Genomic DNA, 23293 nt, shown 5'->3' with positions numbered 1-23293 from the left:
TAGGAAAGGTAAAAAGCATCTCTCTGTGCACAGTGCATGGTCACTTTCTGATTATTTTCTCTTTATCTCCCTCCCCTTTCATTTCCAGGGAAAGAGGTGTTTTCCAATTGGTGTCCTTTGGGGCCAACTTTATCTGATATGAAGGACAGGCCCTGGGACTTGTGGTTGTTTGTCATTGCGGCATCTTTGCTGAGTCACTTGGGGTTGGTGGACCTGAAAAAAAAATAGTGAGTGGTCCAGAAGGTGATTAGGGCTGTTGTGTGATCAGTTCAGGCAGCCTGTCCTGTGTCCGTACTTCCCAGTACACTTCTGAAACCCGATCCCCTTTCTCATAGGAGAGGGAGGGGACCGAGGAGCCAGCCCCGAAGGTGTTGTGTGTGTTTTTCCCAGCACTGAATTTCCTGTGATGTGGCTCCGTGAACCTATGATTTCAGCTTAATCAGTGCTGCCATAAGGCTCGGCTGGAGGACTCTAGATGATGGAGGGCAGGATTGTCTTCTGAGTTAGAGATGAGTGACAGTCTTTGATATGAAGGATAATAAGGAGAGAAGATGCTTTTGGTGCTAGGGAGACGATGCAGAGAGAAAACTCTTAGCAAAATGAGAAGAACTTGTAAGAAGGAGACAAGGTAAGATTTAAAGACAGTTTTTAAAAGAAATTTGGAGGGAGTGGGAGGTACAGTATACATGGGATAAGATAGGCGCAAGGATGGATTGTACAACATGGGGAATGCAGCCAGTATTTTGTAATAATTGTAAATGGAAGGTAACCTTTAAAAATTATATAAAAAGTAAAAAAATTAAATTAAAAAAGATATGAGGCGTTTGTGAGATTAGAATTGGTTTTGTGTGTACCCTGTGGTGCTTGTGCCGTCTTTCATGAGACTTGTTTATGGAACTTGTATTTTGAGAAACACTTGTTATATCTGAATGTTTTATGAGCACTTAATCTTATATTAGTAGGAATATTGACATCTGTTTTGTCCTCATCAGCAACAATGGTAAATATTGTTTGACTATGTACCGTGTAAGAGAGCTGTTTAATATTTAGGAAAGTAGGAAAGCAAACGTTTAAGTCTGATCTGGTAAATTTTGTCACTTAATAGTGATGTGACCTGGACGTATTTTTTTCTTTTTTGAGGCTTCGCACTACTCAGCTTTATTATCTTCATAATATTTTCACTTTTTAAATTGTCTCATTTTTAAAAATTTGTCTCTTTCTTGATGATCTGTATCCCATCTCAGCATCCCTGCTGCTGAACCATTAGAATCTAAGGTGTTTAGGAGCAGGGTTATGTCTCTGGTTAGGACTGAACTGGTCCTAAGAAAACACTCAACAAGGGCACACAGAGCCCACGTTTTATGGAACAAACAGCAGTTAGTAAGTTAGTCCTCATTATGAGTGAGAACACCGAAGGGTGAAGAAAAAAAGTAAAATACCTCCTCTTCACCCCAGGAGTTTATATTCTCAGACTTGAAGGGCAGCTGTGGGCAGAACTCTGCTCTTAGGCCAACTGGAGTGTTATTTTTTGCAATGCTATTAAATAGCTCTGTGGCTTTATACACATCTCTTAACTTCTTTGGCCTTTGGTTTCCTGTTCTGAAGGGGAAAGGAGGTGGGAAGATCATCTTTTTGGCCTCTTCTTGCTGTAAGGATTGGTCCATAGTTTTATTAGTAAAGTTATAGACGATGATAAAATGATAAGCTGGAGACAGAGTGACAGTGAAAAGAAGCAGGGCTTAATGGAAGTCCGCAGAAGTGAGTCAGGATGACAGGTTTCTCTCTCTGCCGGTGAATTGCCACTCCAGGTGTCTGAGTGACTCTGGTCCTCGGCTCCCTGCTGTACAGCCCAGGCCGCCTTGCCCTCCTGGTTCAGTTTATGCAGCACCCTTCTCTGCCACTCACTGAGCTTTCAAGTTGATTTTCCCTGCAGATTTCCTTCTGTACTTAAACCTTAGCCTCCTCTAGGGGATCTTCCCAACCCAGAGATTGAACCCACGTCTCCCACATTGCAGGCGGATTCTTCACTGTCTGAACCACCAGGGAAGCCCAAGAATATTGGAGTGGGTAGCCTATCCCTTCTCCAGGGGATCTTCCCTACCCAAGAACTGAACCGGGGTCTCCTGCATTGCAGGCAGATTCTTCGCCGGCTGAGCTACTAGGGAAGCCCAACCTTAGCTTCATTGCACGTTTAAGGCCAGAAGGTGGTCGTCCAACATAGACAGCAAACCGAGGTTCAGAACGGTGATGCTCCTTGCTGTGTGTGCTGCCGACTCAGGGAGCCAGAGCTGGACCCAGACTTCTGAGACCAGCTCCGGAGCTATTGCTCCACTCTGTTTGCAGTGTCTTCCATATGTTTTTATTTTTGACAGGTGAGTGTTTCTTTACACACGACTCCAAGATGAGTGTATGTGGATGCTCTAGAGAACCCAGTCGGGTGCTCTGAAGTCTTTTTATAATCCACTTTAGCAGTCATCCTGCTCTCATCCTTGCTACAAGGATCACCGAAGATTTGCTACAGACTTACCTTACCTTCAGACTTCCCTGGTGGCTCAGGCAGTAAAGTGTCTATCTACAATGCAGGAGACCTGGGTTCGATCCCTGGGTCGGGAAGATCCCCTGGAGAAAGAAATGGCAACCCACTACAGTACTCTTGCCTGGAAAATCTCATGGACGGAGGAGCCTGGTAGGCTGCAGTCCATGGGGTCGCTACGAACTGACTGGGAGACTTCACTCTCATTTCACTCTACCTTACCTTTGGGCTTCCCTGGTGGCTCAGCTGGTAAAGAATCTGCCTGCAATGCGGGAGACCTGGATTTGATCCCTCGGTTGGGATGATTCCCCTGGAGAAGGGAAAGGCTACCCATTCTAGTATTCTGGCCTGGAGAATTCCATGGACTGTATAGTCCATGGGATTGCAAAGAGTTGGACATGACTGAGCAACTTGCACTTTGACTTTTTCACTTTACCTTACCTTTAGTTGATGAAGGTGGTAGATGTGAACTAGTCAGCAGGTATTCATTGCTTGCCTCACATTTGTTTTGCCCTGTGCTAAAGTGGTGGGAATGCCCAAGACGAAGCTGGAAGTGCCCCCAAGGTCTGGCAAGCAGAGGAAGCAAGGCCTCCTAGATTTTTCCCACGCCAGTTCCCATCACCTGCAGTCAGGCACCTCCTGCACCTCTCCCTGCTCATCGATTCTTTCCATCATCTCTTTAGCTTGAGCCTTCATCCCCTCTGCTTTTTTGAGGGGGCTTCCTTTTTTATTTTTATTTTTTTCTTTTTCTTTTGCTGAGCTATGCAGCATGTGGGATCTTACTTCCCCAACCAGGGATTGAACCCACACTCCTTGCATCGGAAGCATGGAGTCTTAACTGCTGTCCCTCCAAGACGGCTTCTTTATAGGTCTCCCATGTAACCCTCTACTTTTCTTCTAATAAACAAATCACTGCCCTCTTCAGATTTCTTCAGTGCCTCTTTGTCACCTACAGCAACGGTTCCCAACATTTTAGGCACCAGGGACCCATGGGGGCTTCCCATGTAGCTCAAACGGTAAAGAATCCACCTGCAATTCAGGAGACCCAGGTTTGATCCCTGAGTCAGGAAGATCTCCTGGAGAAGGAAATGGCAATCCACTCTAGTATTCTTGCCTGGAGAATCCCATGAACTGAGGAGCTTGGCGGCTACAGTCCATGGGGTCACAAAGAGTTGGACACGACTGAGCGACTAACACTTTCACTACCCAGGGACTGGTTTTGTGGAACACAGTTTTTCCACAGGTGGGGGTTAGAGAAGGATGATTTTGGAATGATTCAAGCACATTCCATTTATCATGCATGTTATTTCTATGATTATTACATCAGCTCTTCCGCATATCTTTAGGCATTAGATCCCGGAGGTTGGGGACTCCTGACCTACAAGATGAAATTTCATCCTGTTTCTGGGACAGACAAGGCCCTTCATGATGCAGACCCCGCTTACTTGGTCATGTTCATCTCTGGTCATTCCCACCTCCTCCTCCATCTCCAGCAGTATGGAGCTCATGATAAAGTCAAGGTCCTTGACTGAGCTTGCCTCTGTTTCTTGCCCTGTGCCAACCTCTCCATTTGGAATATAGTCTGCTCGTAAAATTTTACTTTCAAATGTCAGCACAAATGCTTCCTTCTTTGGGAAGCGCTGTTTGTGTTCCCATGCCACCCAGCTGTTCTTTGCCTGGTTGTGGGTCCTGAACTTTGAACACACATTTCCTGCACCCTGCCCGCTTGCAACAGTTATTTCATTGTGTGTGATCTCAGTATCTGATGGACTGTCTGTTTCTCTGTTAGGTGGTGAATTCCTTAAGGATGGACGGTATCTTTTTCCTTTTTAATTTTGGTGTTCTCCCTCAAATGGAGCCTGGCATATAGTAAGTGCCCCGGAAATGCCACTTTGAACGCCCAAGGTTATTTCACTAAGTACTGAAATGAAGCCAAGGGTACTTTTTACCCCAAGAAGGAATAGTGATTCCAGATGTTGTAGAAATGTCAGGAAGAATTGAGATAGGAAAAAAGGCCACGAGGCAGTCATTGGTGACCTTTGATAAGAGAACAGTTTGTATCAAGGGGTAGAATTGGAAGCTTGATTGTGGGGTGAAGTGAAGAGAGAGGAAGTGAATACAACTGGTGGAGACCACCAGTTAGGAGAGGGGGATAATCAAAGGGAAAATGTGGTAACTTCAAGAAGTATGATGAAACCACAATGGTCTGACCCATTTGGGGTGAATATTGGCCCTCTTGGGGGCAACTGGTTACCAACTTATCTGATGCAAATGAGACTCTCCCAGCTGAGTCAGGAATGGAGCCTGCCCATGCAGTATCACTCATTACCTTCTTACTAAAATTGCCTGGAGAAGAAACTGGATGTAAAACAGAGTCTGGAGCAGATGGCCTTTTAATTAATTGATTGATTGATTGATAGCTGTGCTGGGTCTTCATTGCTGTGCTCGGGCTTTCTCTAGTTGTGACTCCTCTCTAGTTGCTGTGCGTGGGCTTCTCACTGTGGTTGCTTCTCTTGTTGCAGAGCTCAGGCTCTAGGCATTCGGGCTTAAGTACTTGTGGCGTGCTAGTTCAGCGGTTGTGGTGCAGGGGCTTAGTTATTCTGTGGCATGTGGGATCTTCCTGGACCAGGGATCAAACTTGTGTCCCTTCCATTGTCAGGTGGATTCTTAACCACTGAACCACCACAGAAGTCCCTAGGTGGCTTTTTTGCTTTAAAGGAGCCTAGCTAATGAAATAAGGAAAGCCCCCCCGACCTCCGACACACACTATTTATTGCTGAAATGTGGGTGATGAGCAGAAAAGACAGAAATGAATACGAGCATTTTGAGTGATAAAGTGTATAGGGTGTGTATGTACAGGTGTGATACTTTAAGGTGTCAGCTCTGCAGATGGGTGATTACAGAATGAAAGCGGAGCTTCTGGACTAGCCCTCTGGGCTTCTGGAACTTCTTCCCATCTCTGAGTCAGATCTCCTTAACTAGTGATGTGCATTGTTGGGGAAGGAAGAAAAATTTCCTATATCCTTCTAGGTTCTTCTGACTGGCCTAAGAATGAAACTGACATGAGACAGAATAATAGGAGAAAATTAGGGACTTCCTTGGTGGTCCACTGGTTAAGGCTTAGTGCTTTCACTGTCATGGCCCAGGTTTGATCTCTGGTCGGGGAATTAAGATCCCACAAGCTGTGTGGCACAGCCAAAAGAAAAGGCTAAACTGGGAGAAAAATCAAACAGAAGTTTAATAGCATGTACACATGGGAGAGATTCAGGAAGACAGTAATTTGCCACAGCGGCCCCAAGGCCTCTCCATAAACACCATCCTCATCTAAAGACAGAAGAGGATGCTGAGGGTGGGAGAGTCACAGGAAAGGCACGGTGAACAAGGGCGATGGTGGTGTAGATTTACGTTGCTATCTTCGCCACTAGTAAGAGTTTCTAGAGATTTGTTCTCCTCCTCTTCCAGGTGATGACAAAGACAGCTTTGTAGATGGAGAATTCTCTTACAGATGTCAGTGTCTCTTTCAAAAGGGCAACTTCTAGTTGGTTTTTAGAGTCCTTCCCAGGTCTGCTGTTTCTCAGAAAAGAACCAGCTTAAAATATTTATGTGACAGTGTGCATGCCTGCGTGCTAAGTTGCTTCAGTCGTGTCCAACTCTTTGTGACCCCGAGGACTGTAGCCCACCAGGCTCCTCTGTCCATGGGATTCTCCAGCCAAGAATACTGGAGTGGGTTGCCGTTTCCTCCTCCAGGGGGTCTTCCCAACCCAGGGATTGAACCCATGTCTCCTGCGGCTCCTGCACTACAAGTGGATTCTTTACTGTTGAGCTACCGGGGAATCACCCTTAAAAGAGATGTATTTTAGGATGCTGATTTCTGCTCCCATACAGTGTATAAGCATCTTAATGCTTTTAGCCCAGCAGAGTTACATAGAGGACTCAGCAGTCTTGTGAGCTTCTGGCATCGTCAATGCAATTGCCTGCCTAGCCCTGAGCTTGGAAAAGCATTTAAAGAAGTTTGTTCGGGTGTGCTGTGTTGGTCAGAAAGAATGTCATTGTGACTTATGGTTTCCAGGAAGAAGAATGGGGGGAACAGATAGTGAGGGAGTTTGAGATCAAACATGTTGTTGTTTAGTTACTAAGTCGTGTCTGACTCTTGGCAGCCGCATGGATTGTAGCCCGCTGGGCTCCTCGGTCCATTCAGTTCTCCAGGCAAGAATGCTGGAGTGGGTTGCCATTTGCTTCTCCAAGGGATCCTCCCAACCCAGGGATTGAAGCCTTAGCTTCTCCATTGGTAGGTAGATTCTTTACCATTGCTCCGCCTCTGCTATATTTAAAATAGATAACCAACCAGGACCTACAGTATAGCACATGGAGCTGTGTTCAATATGTGGCAGCCTAGATGGGAGGGGAGTTTGGGGAGAATGTATACGTGTATATGTGTGGCTGAGTCCCTTGCTGTCCACCTGAAACTATTACAACATTGTTAATTGGCTGCACTCCAGTACATAAAAAGTTAAAACCGAAAATTCCCAGGAAATACAAATAGAATCTGGATAATAAAGTCATAGGTGGGTTATATTTACAACGGAATTAGGACAGATGGGGATACTTGGTAACATAAAATGGTACACTTGTATTCTTGCAATAAATAAGATGAATAGATTAGAATTTGAATTAAAATACATTTTCTTCGAATACTATCTTTTTAAAGTGAGATCATGTGAAAAATGCACATAGTGGACACTCAGTACATGTTAGTTTCCCCTTCCTCTATGAAACAAACTTGGTCTCATAAATAGTTACCATTAACTTTTCTGCTGCATTTCTCAGCACACATTAAGATCTTAGGGTACTTTGTGTCCATACTTTTCAGCACGGTACCTGGTCCATCTAAAGTCTGCTTTCTCATCTTTTCCCTGTTTACACGCTGCCATTTAAAGAGTTCTTTAAATAAATTTTGAGTGAATGAATTATCCACTTTGTAGATCATCAAAATCTATTTTATGCCTTTGTCTATATATGTGACTCCTAGAGCAGAAATAAAGAGGAGATGTGATGGGCGGGTGGGAGGTTGTTTCATTAACATCCTTATATGAAAACTTAATGATTTATGATTTATTCACCTTCTGTTATTTTTTGTTCACTATTCTCATAACTATGTAATTCTCATAATTATATTCTCATATACTTTTGTTCATAATTCTCATATTCTCAAGGTGTTCCAGTACCTGTTGCCTTCTTGCTAGTAAAAAGTGAGCAATGAGTGGCGTATACCTTATCAGAAAGTTGTCAAGAGTGCTTAGCTGAAAAGATAGGCGTTACCTCCTGGGTGGAAAATCCTTTGTGCAAACAGATCAGGTGTCCCCAGTCCACCCAGATGTCCCCAGTCCAGGTCCAGTCAATGCTGTTTCTTCCCAGGCCCCTGAGGGGCTGTCTGAGTTGGTAAATGACCAGAGTTCTTGGTTAGGACTGCTTTTGTTGTTGTTGTTCATTTGCTAATTTGTGTCCCGACTCTTTGCGACTCTGTGAACTGCAGCACACCAGGCTTCCCTGTCCTTCTCTACCATCTCCTGGACTCATGTTCATTGAGTCGGTGATGCCATCCAGCCATCTCATCCTCTGTCACCCCCTTCTCCTTTGCCCTCAATCTTTCCCAGCCTCAGGGTCTTTTCCAATGAGTTGGCTCTTTGCATCAGGTGGTAGTCTTGCCTGGAGAATTCCATGGACAGAGGAGCCTGGCAGGCTCAGTTCTTAGGTAGCAAAGAGTTGGACATGACTGAGCAACTGAAATAAAAACAGGACTGTTTTTATTTCTTTTAATTGGAAAAAATATAAAAAACCACGATAACAGTTATACCTTAAACCAGTTTTTCCTGGGGCTAAGGACAAATGAATTTGGGGATGGGAGTGGAGGTGGGTCAGGGAAAGGGGAGACAAGGAGACTGGAAAGACTGATTCTGGAATAGAGCACACCCTCAGTCTGTCCTTAAAGGCCATGGTCCCTACGTGGCATCTGACCGTTTATTTGCAATAGGGTTTCTGCATAAACACCCCTCCTCCCCCGTGTGTCCTTTGTCCTGTAGGACTCAAAAGAGTTTGACCTTCTTTCCAGATGCCTTGTCCTTTCTTCCCTTGGGTGCCTCTGTCCTCAATCCCTGGGGCAGAACCCAAGGCTTCTGTATCTTGCCTACTGTAACCTTTAGGACTCAAACACTTTCAGCTTCGGGGGTTTGAATTCTATTAACTAGAGGGAAACAGGTGGTGACAAAATTAACTGCCAGTTGGGAAGCCACAGTAATCAAATGTCTTGAAAACATATTTATTTTTAATTCAGTTGGATCTTTAATCAGCTGTAAAGTAAACCCTGGCCACCTTTTTCATTTTGGGGAGGGGGGAGAATCTGAAACATTCCTGTAGGAATTCACCAGTTGTTTCTGGAACATCAGCTGCCCAGTCTACTCCACATTGGCTCCTAAATCAAGCTTCTTTTACCTTGGCTGGCAGTAGAGTCAAGGTGGCACTGACAAGTGTTTCCTGTGCTTATTTCTGTGCAGAGGCCCTCAGGGCACCTGAATTTCTGGTCTGTGGCTGGCCTGCCCCTCCTGAGTCCTGCTCTCAGACCTAAATGGGATGGTCTTGGCCTTTCTGGTCTTACAGGCCTCCCCGTTGGGCTCAGGCCAACCTTCCACTGGCTTCCTAAAAGTGTCTTTGAGCCAGGCTCTGGCTCTCGGAAGTTCTACTGTCTTTCCAGGCATGTTGCTCTGGCTTATTTGGTGTGCCTGTGACTTTTTCACCAGCTGGTTGATGAAACAGCTCGACTCTGAAGCATAAGTTGTATTTTTCAGGTATCATCAAACACTTGTTTATTTCTCTGATTTCACTTGTGGCCTTGAGACGTTGTGGCAAGTTGCATTATCTGTCCCATCTCACGTCAGTGCCCATTGACTGGTTAGGGCTAACTCTTATCACTTCTCATTTCAAGGATTTTGCGGCTTTGGACTTCCCAGATGGCCTTGCTTTCTGGCTGAGGGCTGCCTCCTGCAGAAGAAAAACAATGGACAATTTCAACAGAATGAACATTCAGGCCCTTCCCAGCAAACCCACCCCCGAGTTCATATCTTCCCCAGTCTCATCACTGAAGTCATTCCTGCCACCCACCCCTTCCCAGTTTTAAGTGAAAGCTATGGCCCAACTCAAGGTGAAATAATAAAGAGTTCAGGGTTAGAGAACCGGATTGAAATCCTCACTGCTTGACTTAGCAATTGTTTACACTTAGACATGTCATATATTCCCTTGAGTCCTTGTTTTCATCATCTTTATTTATTTTAAAAATACTTATTCTTTATTTATTTGGCTGCATTTTCTAACTATTTATTTGTCTTAGTTGCGACATGCCAACTCTTAGTTGCAGCATGTGGGATCTAGCTCCCTGACCAGGGATCAAACCAGGCTCCTTACACTGGGAGTGTGGAGTCTTGGCCACTGGACCACCAGGGAAGTCCCCTTCATCTTTAAAATGAGGATTGGAGTGTGTGTGTGTGTGTGTGTGTGTGTGTGTGTGTGTGTATAGTAGATATATATAAAGTAGATAAAGTATATATATAGAGTATATATACTTATAAAGTAGATAAAGTATATATATATTTTTATCTACTTTATAAGGTTGGAAAGGTCAGATGGAAAAATGTACAAGAAAGCACTTTGTAGACTGGAAAGCACTGTTTAAATGTTACGGATTGCCATTAGTATTAAACACAACATGTTAGTGTGCAATAGCTTGAATACACTGGAAATAACACTCAGTGTCTGTGCTAAAGAAGGGTTTCTCTGATGCAGCCGAAGGATTATCTCCAAGGCTAGGGCAGGGCCACTATTATCACTGGCGATAACTGCTAAGGTTTGGACTTGTCCTAGCTCCGTGGCTCAAAGGGAACAGAGCTTTGGGTCAGGTAAGAAGAGAAAACCAACAAGCTAGACCCTGGAGAGACAACAATATTATTGTGATTTTTTATTTGTTGTTATTTTTTGGCCATGTCTCGAGGCATGTGGGGTCATAGTTACCCAGCTGGGGATTGAAGCTACTCCCCTTGCATTGCAAGCGCAGAGTCCTAACCACCGGACCACCAGGGGAGTATTGGGAAATACAGGTTTTGAGGTGGAGTCTGTGGGTTCATGTGGAGAAGGAAATGGCAACCCACTCCAGTATCCTTGCCTGGAGAATTCCATGGACAGAGGAGCCTGGTGTGCTGTGGTCCATGGGATCACAAAGTTGGACATGACTGAGTGACTCACACACTGTGGGTCCATGTAGAATAGACATTTAGAGGACAATATGGACAAAGCTTGGAGGAGTGAGTGGACGTAGTGTATTTGGGGGGCACAACTGACTCAGTGTCAACAGAACTTTGGGGCTTAGGCAGAACTTCCTGTCGGGTAAGTTGAGAAGAAGTTGGTTTCGTCTTGTAAGACCTTTGGACTGTCATCTGTGACATAAGCGGAAACCTTTAAAAGACTTTAACCTGGGAAGAGGTTGTTTTAGAAGATAAAGGTGATGCTCTAGGTGCATTCTTTGCGGGATGACCTTGCCTCTACCAGCTGTGCACTTAGCTTCCCCATTGTGATTTTTTTTTTAGTGGCATCACGTTGGTGCTTGAAATCAACCGCTGTGGGAGTATTTACAGCACAAAACTCAGCAGATGATACAAATCAGTCTCTTTTCCGATTGGTTGTTAAAAAAATTTTTTTTCAGCACAGTTAAGAGACCATTTCAGTAGGGTAGGACTTAAGTGGTTTGCAGACTTAAGATGTGCCTTAAAAATCCTTCAAGCTCCACCCAGACCCCCAGCATCAGAATCTGGCAAGTGAGGCAGGCAGTAGGAACCTATTTTTTAAAATGTTTTCAGTCAGTTCTTATGCAACCAGTCTGGTATGACCAGGGCAAGGACAGGACAGGGAGGGAGAAGGGGATGGATATAGTAGGTGTTTCAAAGGTAGGAGCAGCAGAACTCAGTGACAGCTTGGAGGTGGGGAGTGGAGGAGAGGGAATTGCCAGAACTATTTCTGAGTTTCTTCTTTGTACAACTAAGTGGATGGATCGTGGTACAGGTAGCTGAGTGAAGGAAGGCAGATGTGAGTTATTTGGTAGTACAGGTGAGAGTGAGGAAAGGAGAGGGTAGTTTTAGACATGCTGCTTGAGGAGTCCATGGAGGCAGGGTTTTGGTCATGTTCTGTAAAGAGCTGGATCCAGGGAATTGATGCTTGGTGGAATGATCCAAGTTGGTGGTACAGGTTTGGGAGTCAACATGTGGGTTGTTGAGGCCATGGACTTGCATGAGATCATTGAGAGAGAATTTGTAGAGATGAAAAGGGGACTGTACAAAACTCTGTCAGTCCTAAAGGAAATCAACCCTGAATATTCACTGAAAGGACTGATGCTGAAGCTGAAGCTCCAGTACTTTGGCCACCTGATGTGAAGAGCTGACTCACTGGGAAAGACCCTGATGCTGGGAAAAATTGAGAGTAGGAGGAGAAGGAGGCGACAGAGGATGAGATGGTTGAATGGCATCATCAACTTAATGGACATGAATTTGAGCAAACTCTGGGAGATAGAGAAGGACGGGGAAGCCTGGCATGCTGCAGTCCATGCGGTCGCAAAGAGTCGGACACAACTGAGTGACTGAATAACAACAGAAGAGAAGCCAGAGGAGATCCAGCAAACCCAGTTTATATATTGATTACCAAAGTCAGTGGTTCCTTGGAGGGTGGGATTCCATCTACAAAATATCCAAAGGCTTAATAGAAACCACACGTTGTCTGATTCAAATTCTATCAACCCAGGGTATTGAGGCGTGTTATTGGGTGCTGAGCTGAATGACAGTTGAGTGCCTTTCACTAAAAACACACATGCAAATTAGCCAGGAGACAGATAGTCTCTTATCAGTTATCTCTTTCAAAATGTGATAGTTGAGAATGTGGGTAAGGGTTCTTGGTGAGGAGGAAGTAGGGATATCTGCAGGACAAATCTCCTGACTTACCCCTCTGACATCAGAGAGGGAACTTTAGCTTCTCATTTTGAGCACTTTAAAAGGACCAGGATCAAGAGGATTGTCCAAGGGACTTCCTTGGTGGCCCAGTGGTTAGGACTCCACAGTCAGGGGCCTGGATTTGATCCCTTGTTGGGGAACTAAGATCCCATAAGCTGTGCAGTGTGGCAAAAAATTTTTTTTGAAGATCATATTTGGGGGTTATCTGTGGACCAAATGGCTTCTGGCTCTCCTGGGGTTTGAGAGCCCTCAGCAGCTTCCTGAAACTGGATTGGGAACGAGGGGATTTTCCAAAGGCGGAGGGGCCACAGGGGGCTGGCTGGCCTTTGAGACTGTGCTGCCCAAGGTCTTAGTGAATTCTCAGAGACTTCAAGTCCTGGAAAACAACTGTTCGGCCCGTGACCTCCTGAGTTTACCAATAGGAGATGTGGTGAAGTTGTATTTACTCTCTTCAGAGGACCTAAGATTTCACTGTGAAGCTAAGTAGTGACTGAAGTCAAAGATACTACTGGAATGTGGGAAACTGGGGAAAGGCAGTATATTCCTTTAGCTGAGAGCAACTGAAGAGAGTTTAAGCTGACCCAAGTTCTCCTTGCCCCGTCTCTTCAGGCCCCATCCGAGGGATGTAATGGGTGAGTATAGTTCTTTTCATTATGTGAGACCAGAGGCCCAGGATTCTGTCATGGGTGAGGGGTTCTTTACCCTTTGTGAAAACTATCTCAGAACACGGCTTTCAAGAGAAGAAATTTTTTTTTTTTCCAATCAAAGCTTTCAAGAGAAGAAACTTTTTTTTTTTCAATCAAAGCTTGATTTTCTGTATACATGAGAGCTGGAGATGAGCATGAAAGTTTAAAACTCATTGTTTGGGATTAGCAAGTACAAACTACTGTATATGAAATAGGTAAATAACACAGTGCTACTGTATAGCACACGGATTTTATACAATATCATGTAATAAACTATAATGGAAAAGAATATGCACTTTTGTACATATGTGCATAATTGAAAAAAAACAATGTACTTGTATACATATATGTAACTGAATACACATGTGTACACATATATGTAATACATTTATATACGTATGTGTAACTGAATTACTTTGCTGTATGCCAGACACTAACACAACATTGTAAATCAACTATGCTTCAATAACAATTAAGAAAAAAAAGGAATACCAATGTCAGCCCCCAAAAAGGTACTAATGTTCAGTTATAAATGAATAAGTCACAGGGATATAATTTACAGCATGATGACTGTAGTTAACAACATTATATTATGTATTTGCAAGTGCTGAGAGAATAAATCATAAAAGTTCAGCTCTCATCACAGGAAAAATACTGTAATTATGTAGGTGATGGATATTAATTAGACTTACTGTGTTGATTGTTTTGCAATACATACAAAACCGAATGTTGTATACCTGAAATTAATGTAATGATTTATGTCAATTACACCTCAGTAAAATATATAAAATTTTAAAATTTTTGAATAAAAAAAGAAAATTTAATGCTCATGGCATCTTAGAAAGAAAGAAACAAACAAAAATTTGGAGGCTTAGACTGCAAAATCTTTCCACACTGATGTTTACCTGTGATGTCTAATTGGAGGGGCACGTTCTTTCCTGTTTGCCTTTTGATGGAGGCTCTGTCAAGCATGAGATACGGCTTCTTCACATCACATATCTGAGAGCTGGGTTGCAGCTTTGGCACAGAGGTGGGGCTGGTGTTAGGAGGCCCATGCCAGCCCCCGTGGGTTCTCTTACAGGGGTGGCTTTATGTGGAAGGTTCGAATGCATCTAATTCAAGTTGGTGTCTCCAGGGCACCAAAGCTTGAAGCTTGGTCTGCTGCAAGCATGAATGAGTGAGTGACCCATAAGGAATTTGTATAGGCTGGTGGGCTTCTGGAGGTCTCAGGCCGGGCCTTACACATTCAGTAAAGCCTAGCAGGATACTTTGAACACAGGTATTGAGGAAAGGTTGCTGAACATGTGGAAGCACATTGTAATCTGGAGGAAGCGGGTAATACTGTACTCAGCAAAGTGTTTTCTGGACTGGCTGGGGAGTATTCATCAGAAGTGGACATGTCAAAGGAAGGACAAGCCTAGATATTTGTGTGTTGATTTTTTGTTGTTGTTTATTTTTGGCTGTGCTGGGTCTCCATTGCTGTGCATGGGCTCTCTCTAGTTCGGTCATGTGGGAGATACTCTCTAGCTGTGGTTCACGGGCTTCTCATTGCAGTGGCTTCTCTTGATTCGGGGCACAGGCTATATAGGCGAATGGGCTTCAGGAGTTGTGGCGCACAGACTTAGTTGCTCCAAGGCATGTGGGATCTTCCTGGACCAGGGCTCAAATCTGTGTCTCCTGCATTGGCCAGTGGATTCTTATCCACTGTACCACCAGGGAATTAATTTATCAGACACATAGTGTACATCTAATATGTGCTAAGCACAGTTCCAGGCCCTGGAGATGAACAGAAACGACACATGAAATAGGATCTTTGCTGTCAAATAGCTAACAGTGTGGTGGAAGGTATAGGGCACAGAATCAGTAATTCCTGTATCCCAGGGAGGATGAGAAGTGTCGTGATAAAGGGAAGTACAGTGTGATACAGGACCACCGTGTGGGCGGTGGCCATCAGGGAAGATTTCCCTGAGAAGGTACTACTTTTGGAGGATGATAATAGCTTTAATGTTGAGTATGACTCAATGCCAGATACCTAAGTATTTTGTAGGTACTAATTTATTTAATTTTTTACAACACTGTGCTGAAAAAGATATTTTTATCATCCCATTTTTTAAAATTTATAACATCTTTTATTTAAGGAGTACAAAGTACTTCACAAACGAGTGAGTGTGATGGGAGAGATGGAGAATATAAATTACCTACCCCAAACCACACGGAAAATTCAGGAACAGAATATGTGATGCCTGTATCATCCCCATTTTATAGAGGGTGAAATTGAGCAGGTGGAAAAGTTGAGATTTGGATGTTGTTGTTGTTCAGTTGCTAAATCGTGTCCGACTCTTTGCAACCCCATGGACTGCAGCACAACAGGCTCCTCTTTCCGCTATTTCCCAGAGTCTGCTCAGATTCATGTCCATTGAGTCTCAGTGATGCTAGCTAAACATCTCATCCTCTACTGCCCCCTTCTCCTTTGGCCTTCAATCTTTCCCAGCCTCAGAGTCTTTTCCAATGAGTCGGCTCTTTGCATCAGGTGGCCTAAGTATTGGAGCTTCAGCTTCAGCATCAGTCCTTCCAATGAATATTCAGGATTGATTTCCTTTAGGATTGACTGGTTTGATCTCCTTGCAGTCCACAGGACTCTTGAGTCTTCTCCAGCACCACAATTCAAAAGCATTAATTCTTCGGTGCTCAGCCTTTATGGACCAACTCTCACATCCGTACATTGACCGTCTAAAACTAGAGCCCTCAGTCTTAATTCCTGAAGATCCTACCTCAGTGATAGGAATGAGTGAAGCAAAGAGGGGAGTGAAGGAAAGGATGTATTGATACTAGGCTGGGGACTAGCACAGGCAAAGCCAGACAACTGGAAGGACCAGAGTGGGAGGTGAAATTCTGGAGTGCGTGCGGGAGATGTGGGCACTGGGAAGTAGATGGCATTCAGCTTATGGGGCTTTTGTAACTTAGTTTTAAGTCTGAAGTAAGGAGTTTGAGCTTTGTTCTGCAATTAGGGGATGCCTGAAGGATTTTAAGCTGAGAAGAGCCATGATCAAATCTGCATTTCAAGAAAAACCCTGTTGTATCAGCGTCAGGATAGACTGGAGCAGGACCGGGTTGGCAATGGGCGAAGCAGTTAGGAGCCGATTAAAGTAATCCCCGCCAGGAGTGATGAGAGCTTGACCTCAGGCAATGGCAGTCAGAGTGATGAATGGAGGATGGGATGCCTTGGAGGGATAGTGAAAGTCGCTCTGTTGTGTCCTACTCTTTGCGACCCCATGGACTATACAGTCCATGGAATTCTCCAGGCCAGAATACTAGAGTGGGTAGCCTTTCCCTTCTCCAGGGGATCTTCCCAACCTAGGGATCGAACTCAGGTCTCCTGCATTGCAGGCTGATTCTTTACCAGCTGAGCCACAAGGAAAGTCCAAGAATACTGGAGTGGGTAGCCTATCCCTTCTCCAGGGGATCTTCCCGACTCAGGAATTGAACTGGGTTCTTCTGCATTGCAGGCAGATTCTTTACCAACTGAGCTATGAGGGAAGCCCCTTTGAGCGATAGTAAGGTAGCATCTTGATGAAAGTGAAAGAGGAGAGTGAAAAAGTTGGCTTAAAGCTCAACATTCAGAAAACTAAGATCATGGCATCTGGTCCCATCACTTCATGGGAAATAGATGGGGAAACAGGGGAGACAGTCTCAGACTTTATCTTTTGGGGCTCCAAACTCACCACAGATGGTGATTGCAGCCATGAAATTAAAAGAAGCTTACTCCTTGAAAGAAAAGTTATGACCAACCTAGATAGCATATTGAAAAGCAGAGACATTACTTTGCCAACAAAGGCCTGTCTAGTCAAGGCTATGGTTTTTCCTGTGATCATGTATGGATGTGAGAGTTGGACTGTGAAGAAAGCTGAGCGACGAAGAATTGATGCTTTTTAACTGTTGTGTTGGAGAAGACTCCTGAGAGTCCCTTGGACTGCAAGGAGATCCAACCAGTCCATTCTGAAGGAGATCAGTCCTGGGTGTTCTTTGGAAGGACTGATGCTGAAGCTGAAACTCCAATACTTTGGCCACCTCATGTGAAGAGTTGACTCATTGGAAAAGACTCTGATGCTGGGAGGGATTGGGGGCAGGAGGAGAAGGGGACGACAGAGGATGAGATGGCTGGATGGCATCACTGACTCCATGGACATGAGTTTTGGTGAACTCCGGGAGTTGGTGATGGACAGGGACGCCTGGCATGCTGCAGTTCATAGGGTCACAGAGTCGGACACGAGTGAGCAACTGAACTGAACTGAACTGAAGGTAGCATCTGCAGGACCTGGTGTGAAGTTGATGAGGACGTGCATTTCTAATTTGACTGCACCCTTAGTTGTGGAGTCAAAGGGAGAGGACAGAAAGATGGTGAATTCATTTTGGGCCATGCTCAGTTTGAGATTCCTGTTGCACCCAAGAGAGTCCAGTACCACGGCAAATGTGCTGCACTGTGCTTAGTTGCTCAGTTGTGTCCTACTCTTGGTCACCCCACGAACTGCAGCCTGCTGGGCCCTTCTGACCATGGGATTCTCCAGGCAAGAATACTGGAGTAGGTTGCCATGCCCAGCTCTAGGGGATCTTCCCAACACAGGGATCGAACCCAAGTCTCCCACATTGCAGGTGGATTCTTTACTGTCTGAGCCACCAGGGAAGCCCAAGAAAACTGGAGTGGGTAGCCTATCCCTTTTCCAGGGGATCTTTCCCACCCAAGAATAGAACTGGGGTCTCCTGTATGCAGTGGATTCTTGACCAGCTGAGCTGCCAGGGATGCCCCATGGCAAATATATAATAATAAAAATAAGTATTACTGAGGACTTCCCGTGTGGTCCAGTGGCCAAGAGTCCACCCTCCCAATGCAGGGGCCTGGGTTCAATCCCTGATCAGAGAACTAGATCCCACATGCCACAGCTAAAAATCCCATAGGGCTACATCGAAGATCAGAGATCCACGTGCTGGCCAAATACATAAACAAATATATATATATATATATATATTTTTTTTTTTTAATTATTATTGCTTCCCTGGTGGCTCAGAGGTTAAAGCATCTGCCTGCAATGCAGGAGACCAGGGTTCGATCCCTGGATCGGGAAGATCCCCTGGAGGAGGAAATGGCAACCCACTCCAGTATTCTTGCCTGGAGAATCCCATGGGCGGAGGAGCCTGGTAGGCTACAGTCCACGGGGTCACAAAGAGTTGGACATGACTGAGCAACTTCATTTCATTTATTTTTTCATTTTAACATTTTTGTGGTACTTATTACTTGCCAAGACTTCTATTAAGTGCTTTATATCATTAACTTGCATAGTCCTCCAAACAGGTCTGTGAAGTGACTTACATTTTAAAAGACAAGGGGGCAAGAATGTAAAGAGAGGTTAACAAGCTGCTCTGAGTTACTCAGATTACAAGAGGCAGAGCTGGAACTCAAATCCTAGGTTTGATCTGGAAACCTCTAAGCTGTGTAATAAAGCTTTCTAGTTGTACTAATATGGAAGCTAGTAGCCACATGTAGTTATCAAGTTCTTGAAATGTAACTAGTACAACTAAAGAGCTGAATTTACAAATATATTTCATTTATTGATTTATTTCTTTGGCTGCACTGGGTCTTGGTTGTGGCATGCAGGGTCTTTAGTTGCAGCATATGGGATCTAGCTTCCTGACGAGGAGTTGAACCTGGGCCTCCTGCACTGGGAACATGGACTTCCAGCCACTGAACCACCAGGGGAGTCCCAAGGAACTGAATTTTTACTGAATTGAAGTAACCACATGTGACTAGTGACTGCTCAGCTCTCTGCTATCTTTGGGTGTCATTAATGTATCCATCACGATTGAAGCTTTGCATGTGGATATGATTCCCCCAGAGATATATTGCAGTGGATTTTAATCTCCTGTGGATTACATTCTGTAGTTGAGAATCAGATGAGAGCTATAAATCCTCTCCCATGAATGTGTAATATAACAATTTCATAGATCCACAAAACCTAGGCTCCCTGGGTATAAAGCTTGGAAGAGCAAGATACCCAATAAAATGTGAACTCCTTGAGGTGTAGAGTTTCAGCTTCAGCATCAGCTGCTGAAGCTGAAACTCCAGTACTTTGGCCGCCTGATGTGAAGAACTGACTCATTGGAAAAGACCCTGATGCTAGAAAAGATTGAAGGCAGGAGGAGAAGGGGACAACAGAGGATAAGATGGTTGAATGGCATCACCGACTCAATGGACATGAGTTTGAGTAAACTCTGGGAGTTGGTGATGGACAGGGAGGCCTGGCATGCTGCAGTCCATGGGGTTGCAGGGTCAGACACAACTGAGCGGCTGAACTGAATTTAACTGAGGCATAGAGGTTTCTTCAGTTTTGTTTACTACTCTGTATTTCGTATCTAAATTCTAGAACAATGCCTGGTCTATAGTTGGTACTGTGGACTTCTCTGGTGGCTCAGACAATAAAGAATCTACCTGCAATGCAGGAGACCCGGGTTCGATCCCTGGGTCAGGAAGATCCCCTGGAGAAGGGAACGGCTACCCACTCCAGTACTGAGAATTCCATGGACAGGGGAACCTGGCACAGAGTCAGACACAACTGAGCCACTAACTCTTTCATAATAATGGGTATCAGATAATTTATTAAATGAGTGGCTTAATGAGTCCTCGGAAACATTTTAGGACCAAACAGAAGAGTCCACAAAGTTTGCTAAAAAAAGAAGAGAAACCCATAAACAGGATAAAATCCAAGAACCAGCAGATGGTTGTGTCATAGAAGGCAAGAAGAGTGAAGTTTAAAGAATGGGAATAATCATCAGTGGCAGAACTGCCTGGGTGGTCAAATGAGGTTAGGATAGATAAATAACTATTGTCATTGGCTGGGAGTAACAGAGGTCCTGGTTGATGGCAAGGCAGGGTAGGGGTGTGGTCCAGGTTGCAACAACTAATTCACGAGTCAGTGGTGAAGAAGTAGAGGCAGAGGCCTCCATCTTGGTTGCCCCCCAGAATCACTGGACACTTTTTAAAAATATGTATTCTTGAGCAGGCTCAGACTCTGACTTCATAAATTGGAGGAAGAGGCCAAAGAATCCTGATAGTTTTTTTTTTTTTTTTTTAAGTAATTTAAAGTTTACTGATGGCCATAGAAGCTTCCCACATGGCTCAGTGGTAAAAAATCCACCTACCGACGCAGGAGACACAGGTTTGATCCCAGGATTGGGAAGATCCCCTGGAGGAAGAAATGACAACCCATTCCAGTATTCTTGCCTGAAAATCCCATGGACAGAAGAGCTGGCGGCTATAGTCCATAGAGTCACACAGAGTCGCACACGACTGAGCACACAGGCACACACACAAAGGAGCGTTAGATGTGATAATATTTTAAATGTTTTAAGATGAAGAATTTTAAATTACCTAGAAAAATCAGAATAAATGAGATATGCTTGAAATAGGGAGATAAGTATCTTTATTTTTAATAACTACTTAATCATCACAACACATTAGATGTAAATCTGTGATACAGTTGTGATGAAGTTTGGCAATCACCAAATAATTTGTTCGTTCAATTAAATAATGGCCCTGAAGGAAAGGAAGGAATCATGAAGGAGATAGGGAGAGATTTTTTTTAAAGTCAGAGACATGGGTATGTTTACAGGCAAAAAAGCTATTAAATAGAGAAGTATTGGGAATTCCCTGGCTGTCCAGGGGTTAGACTGTGGTTTGACTGCCGAGGGCGTGGGTTTGATCCCTGGTTTGGTTGCTATTCAGTTGCCCAGTCGTGTCCAACTCTTTGCGACCCCATGCACTGCAGCCTGCCATGGTTCCCTGTCCCTCTGCATATCCGAGTTTGCTCAAGTTCATGTCCATTGCATCGGTGATGCCATCCTACCATCTCATCCTTTTAGCTCTCTTCTTCTTCTGCCTTCAATCTTTCTCAGCCTCGGTCTTTTTCCAATAAGTTAGCTGTTCGCATCATGTGGCCCAAGTATTGGAGCTTCAACTTTAGCATCCGTCCTTCCAATGAGTATTCAGTGTTGATTTCCTTTAAGATTGACTGATTTGACCTCCTTGCTGTCCATGGGACTCTCAAGAGTCTTGGATCCCTGGTTGGGGAATTAAAAATCTCATAATCAGGGCAGCACAGCCAAAAGCAACAGCAAAACCTAAATAGAGGAGTGTAGTGAGTTATAGTGAGTTAAAAGACATTTAGCTGGATTCTGAATCCCTGAATCTTTGACCAGCTACCCACTCTGTTACTTGTTCCCAGGGGAGTCATTAAGCAGAAGCAGTCCCTGCTATCTTTGCAGACATATCATTAATTTTCATGCATAGCATGTAATTTTCTAAGTAGTAGTTGAGAATATTCAGGTATGTTGTGTAAAAAGCTGGCAGTCCTTGGCAGTGTCTCAAATCACATCTGTTTACTTTCTATTATTAGACTTTCTTATAGCCGCTTGCCAGATGACAAACAGAAACTGTTCCCTTTTATCCTCTACTTATTTGCTACCTTATTTATTTATTGCTTATTTGCTATCCTCTACTTATTTTCTCCCCCCAGACACGCTTCTTACTTAAACTAAAATGGTAGGTGCCAGAGTCATTTCACAGGTGCATATAATCCAACATGAAAACTCAGTCTTTTGTCGGTGATGGCGTGAGTCTACTTTTCAAGTCAGTGGCTCTCAACATTTTTACCATAAAGGTCTCTTCTGCTGTTTCCCTTCCATATATTGGATGTTTCAAAGTATTTATCTGCCAAAGTAACTGTGAATATTAAGTCCAATGAGTGTCCAACATCTCAGGTGCACCTACCAAGGCCCCAACATGGACCTGTGTGTGCTCAGTTGTGTCTGACTCATTGCAACCCTGTGGCCTGGGGCCTCGCTATGGAATTTTCCAGGCAACAATACTGGAATGAGTTGTCATTTCCTACTCCAGGGGATCTTCCCCACTTTGCCATCGAATCCGAGTCTTTTGGGTCTCCTGCATTGGCAGGGGACTTCTTTACCACTGAGCCACCTGAGAAGCCCAACATGGGCCTGCTGCTGCTGCTGCTGCTAAGTCGCTTCAGTCGTTTCCGACTCTGTGTGACCCCATGGATGGCAGCCCACCAGGCTCCCCCATCCCTGGGATTCTCCAGGCAAGAACACTGGAGTGGGTTGCCATTTCCTTCTCCAGAGCATCAAAGTGAAAAGTGAAAATGAAGTCGCTCAGTCGTGTCCGACTCTTAGCGACCCCATGGACTGCAGCCCACCAGGCTCCTCTGCACATGGGATTGTCTAGGCAAGAGTGCTGGAGTGGGGTGCCATTGCCATGGCCCTAGATGTTTACACATGGTAAATGGTTACTACCATTTCTAATCCTCATTACAATCTTTAAAGTCATGTAGAATATCCATATCTGACACTTGGGAAAGTAAAGTAATTTGCCCAGTGTCACTGTGCTAAGTGGCAAAACTTAAATCTTCCAGACTCCAAATCCTGAAGTCAGATGTTGTGATTAGATTACTCACAACTTAATCCTCAGTACAGTTCTACAAGTGGTGTGTTACTGTTCTTATTTTCCAGGGAAATAGGCTGAGAGAGGGTAAATGACTTGTCAAACTTATAGCGCCAAAAAGAAACAAAGCCGGGGGTGAACCTAGGTGTGTCTGTCTCTATAGAGACAGGGCTTCCTTGGTAGCTCGGATGGCTGAGAATCTGCCTGCCACTGCGGGAGACCCAGGTTCAATCCCTGGGTTGGGAAGATCCTCTGGAGAAGGCAATGACAACCCACTCCAGTATTCTTGCCTGGGAAATCCCATGGACAGTGGAGCCTGGCAGGCTACAGTCTGGGGTCACAAAGAGTGAGACACTACTGAGCGACTAACACTTTCACTTTCAGAGTAATTCTGTTACATCCACTGCTTCAAATAATTTCTTCCCCCACTTTTATCAACCAAAGACATACATCAATCAAAGCCACTCTGAGCTTTTCAGAGCTTCTAATTAGCATAAGATAATTGGTATCAACACACTAAATTGCTCTG

General features: G+C 44.4%; 1 protein-coding gene across 3 annotated transcripts in view; it reads left to right on the top strand.

Moving 5' to 3' along the window:
- The window catches only part of GRAMD1B (GRAM domain containing 1B), a 188308-nt gene that overhangs the window by 19226 nt on the left and 145789 nt on the right, over window positions 1–23293 (top strand). Inside the window, exon 1 of one of the 3 annotated variants that reach the window (XM_070384054.1) lies at window positions 273–628. The exons of the other annotated variants lie outside the window; for them this stretch is intronic. Within the exon in view, the coding sequence (XP_070240155.1) occupies window positions 552–628 (77 nt within the window). The 5' untranslated portion in view covers window positions 273–551. Of the gene's footprint in view, window positions 1–272; window positions 629–23293 lie in introns of those variants that run through there. 3 annotated transcript variants of the gene reach the window in all.

The sequence above is a fragment of the Bos mutus genome, chromosome 15 (genome assembly GCF_027580195.1).
Source record: "Bos mutus isolate GX-2022 chromosome 15, NWIPB_WYAK_1.1, whole genome shotgun sequence".
NCBI classification, from domain to species: Eukaryota; Metazoa; Chordata; class Mammalia; order Artiodactyla; family Bovidae; genus Bos; species Bos mutus.
Note: the sequence above shows the minus strand (reverse complement) of the source record. Positions and strands in the feature narration are given on the sequence as shown.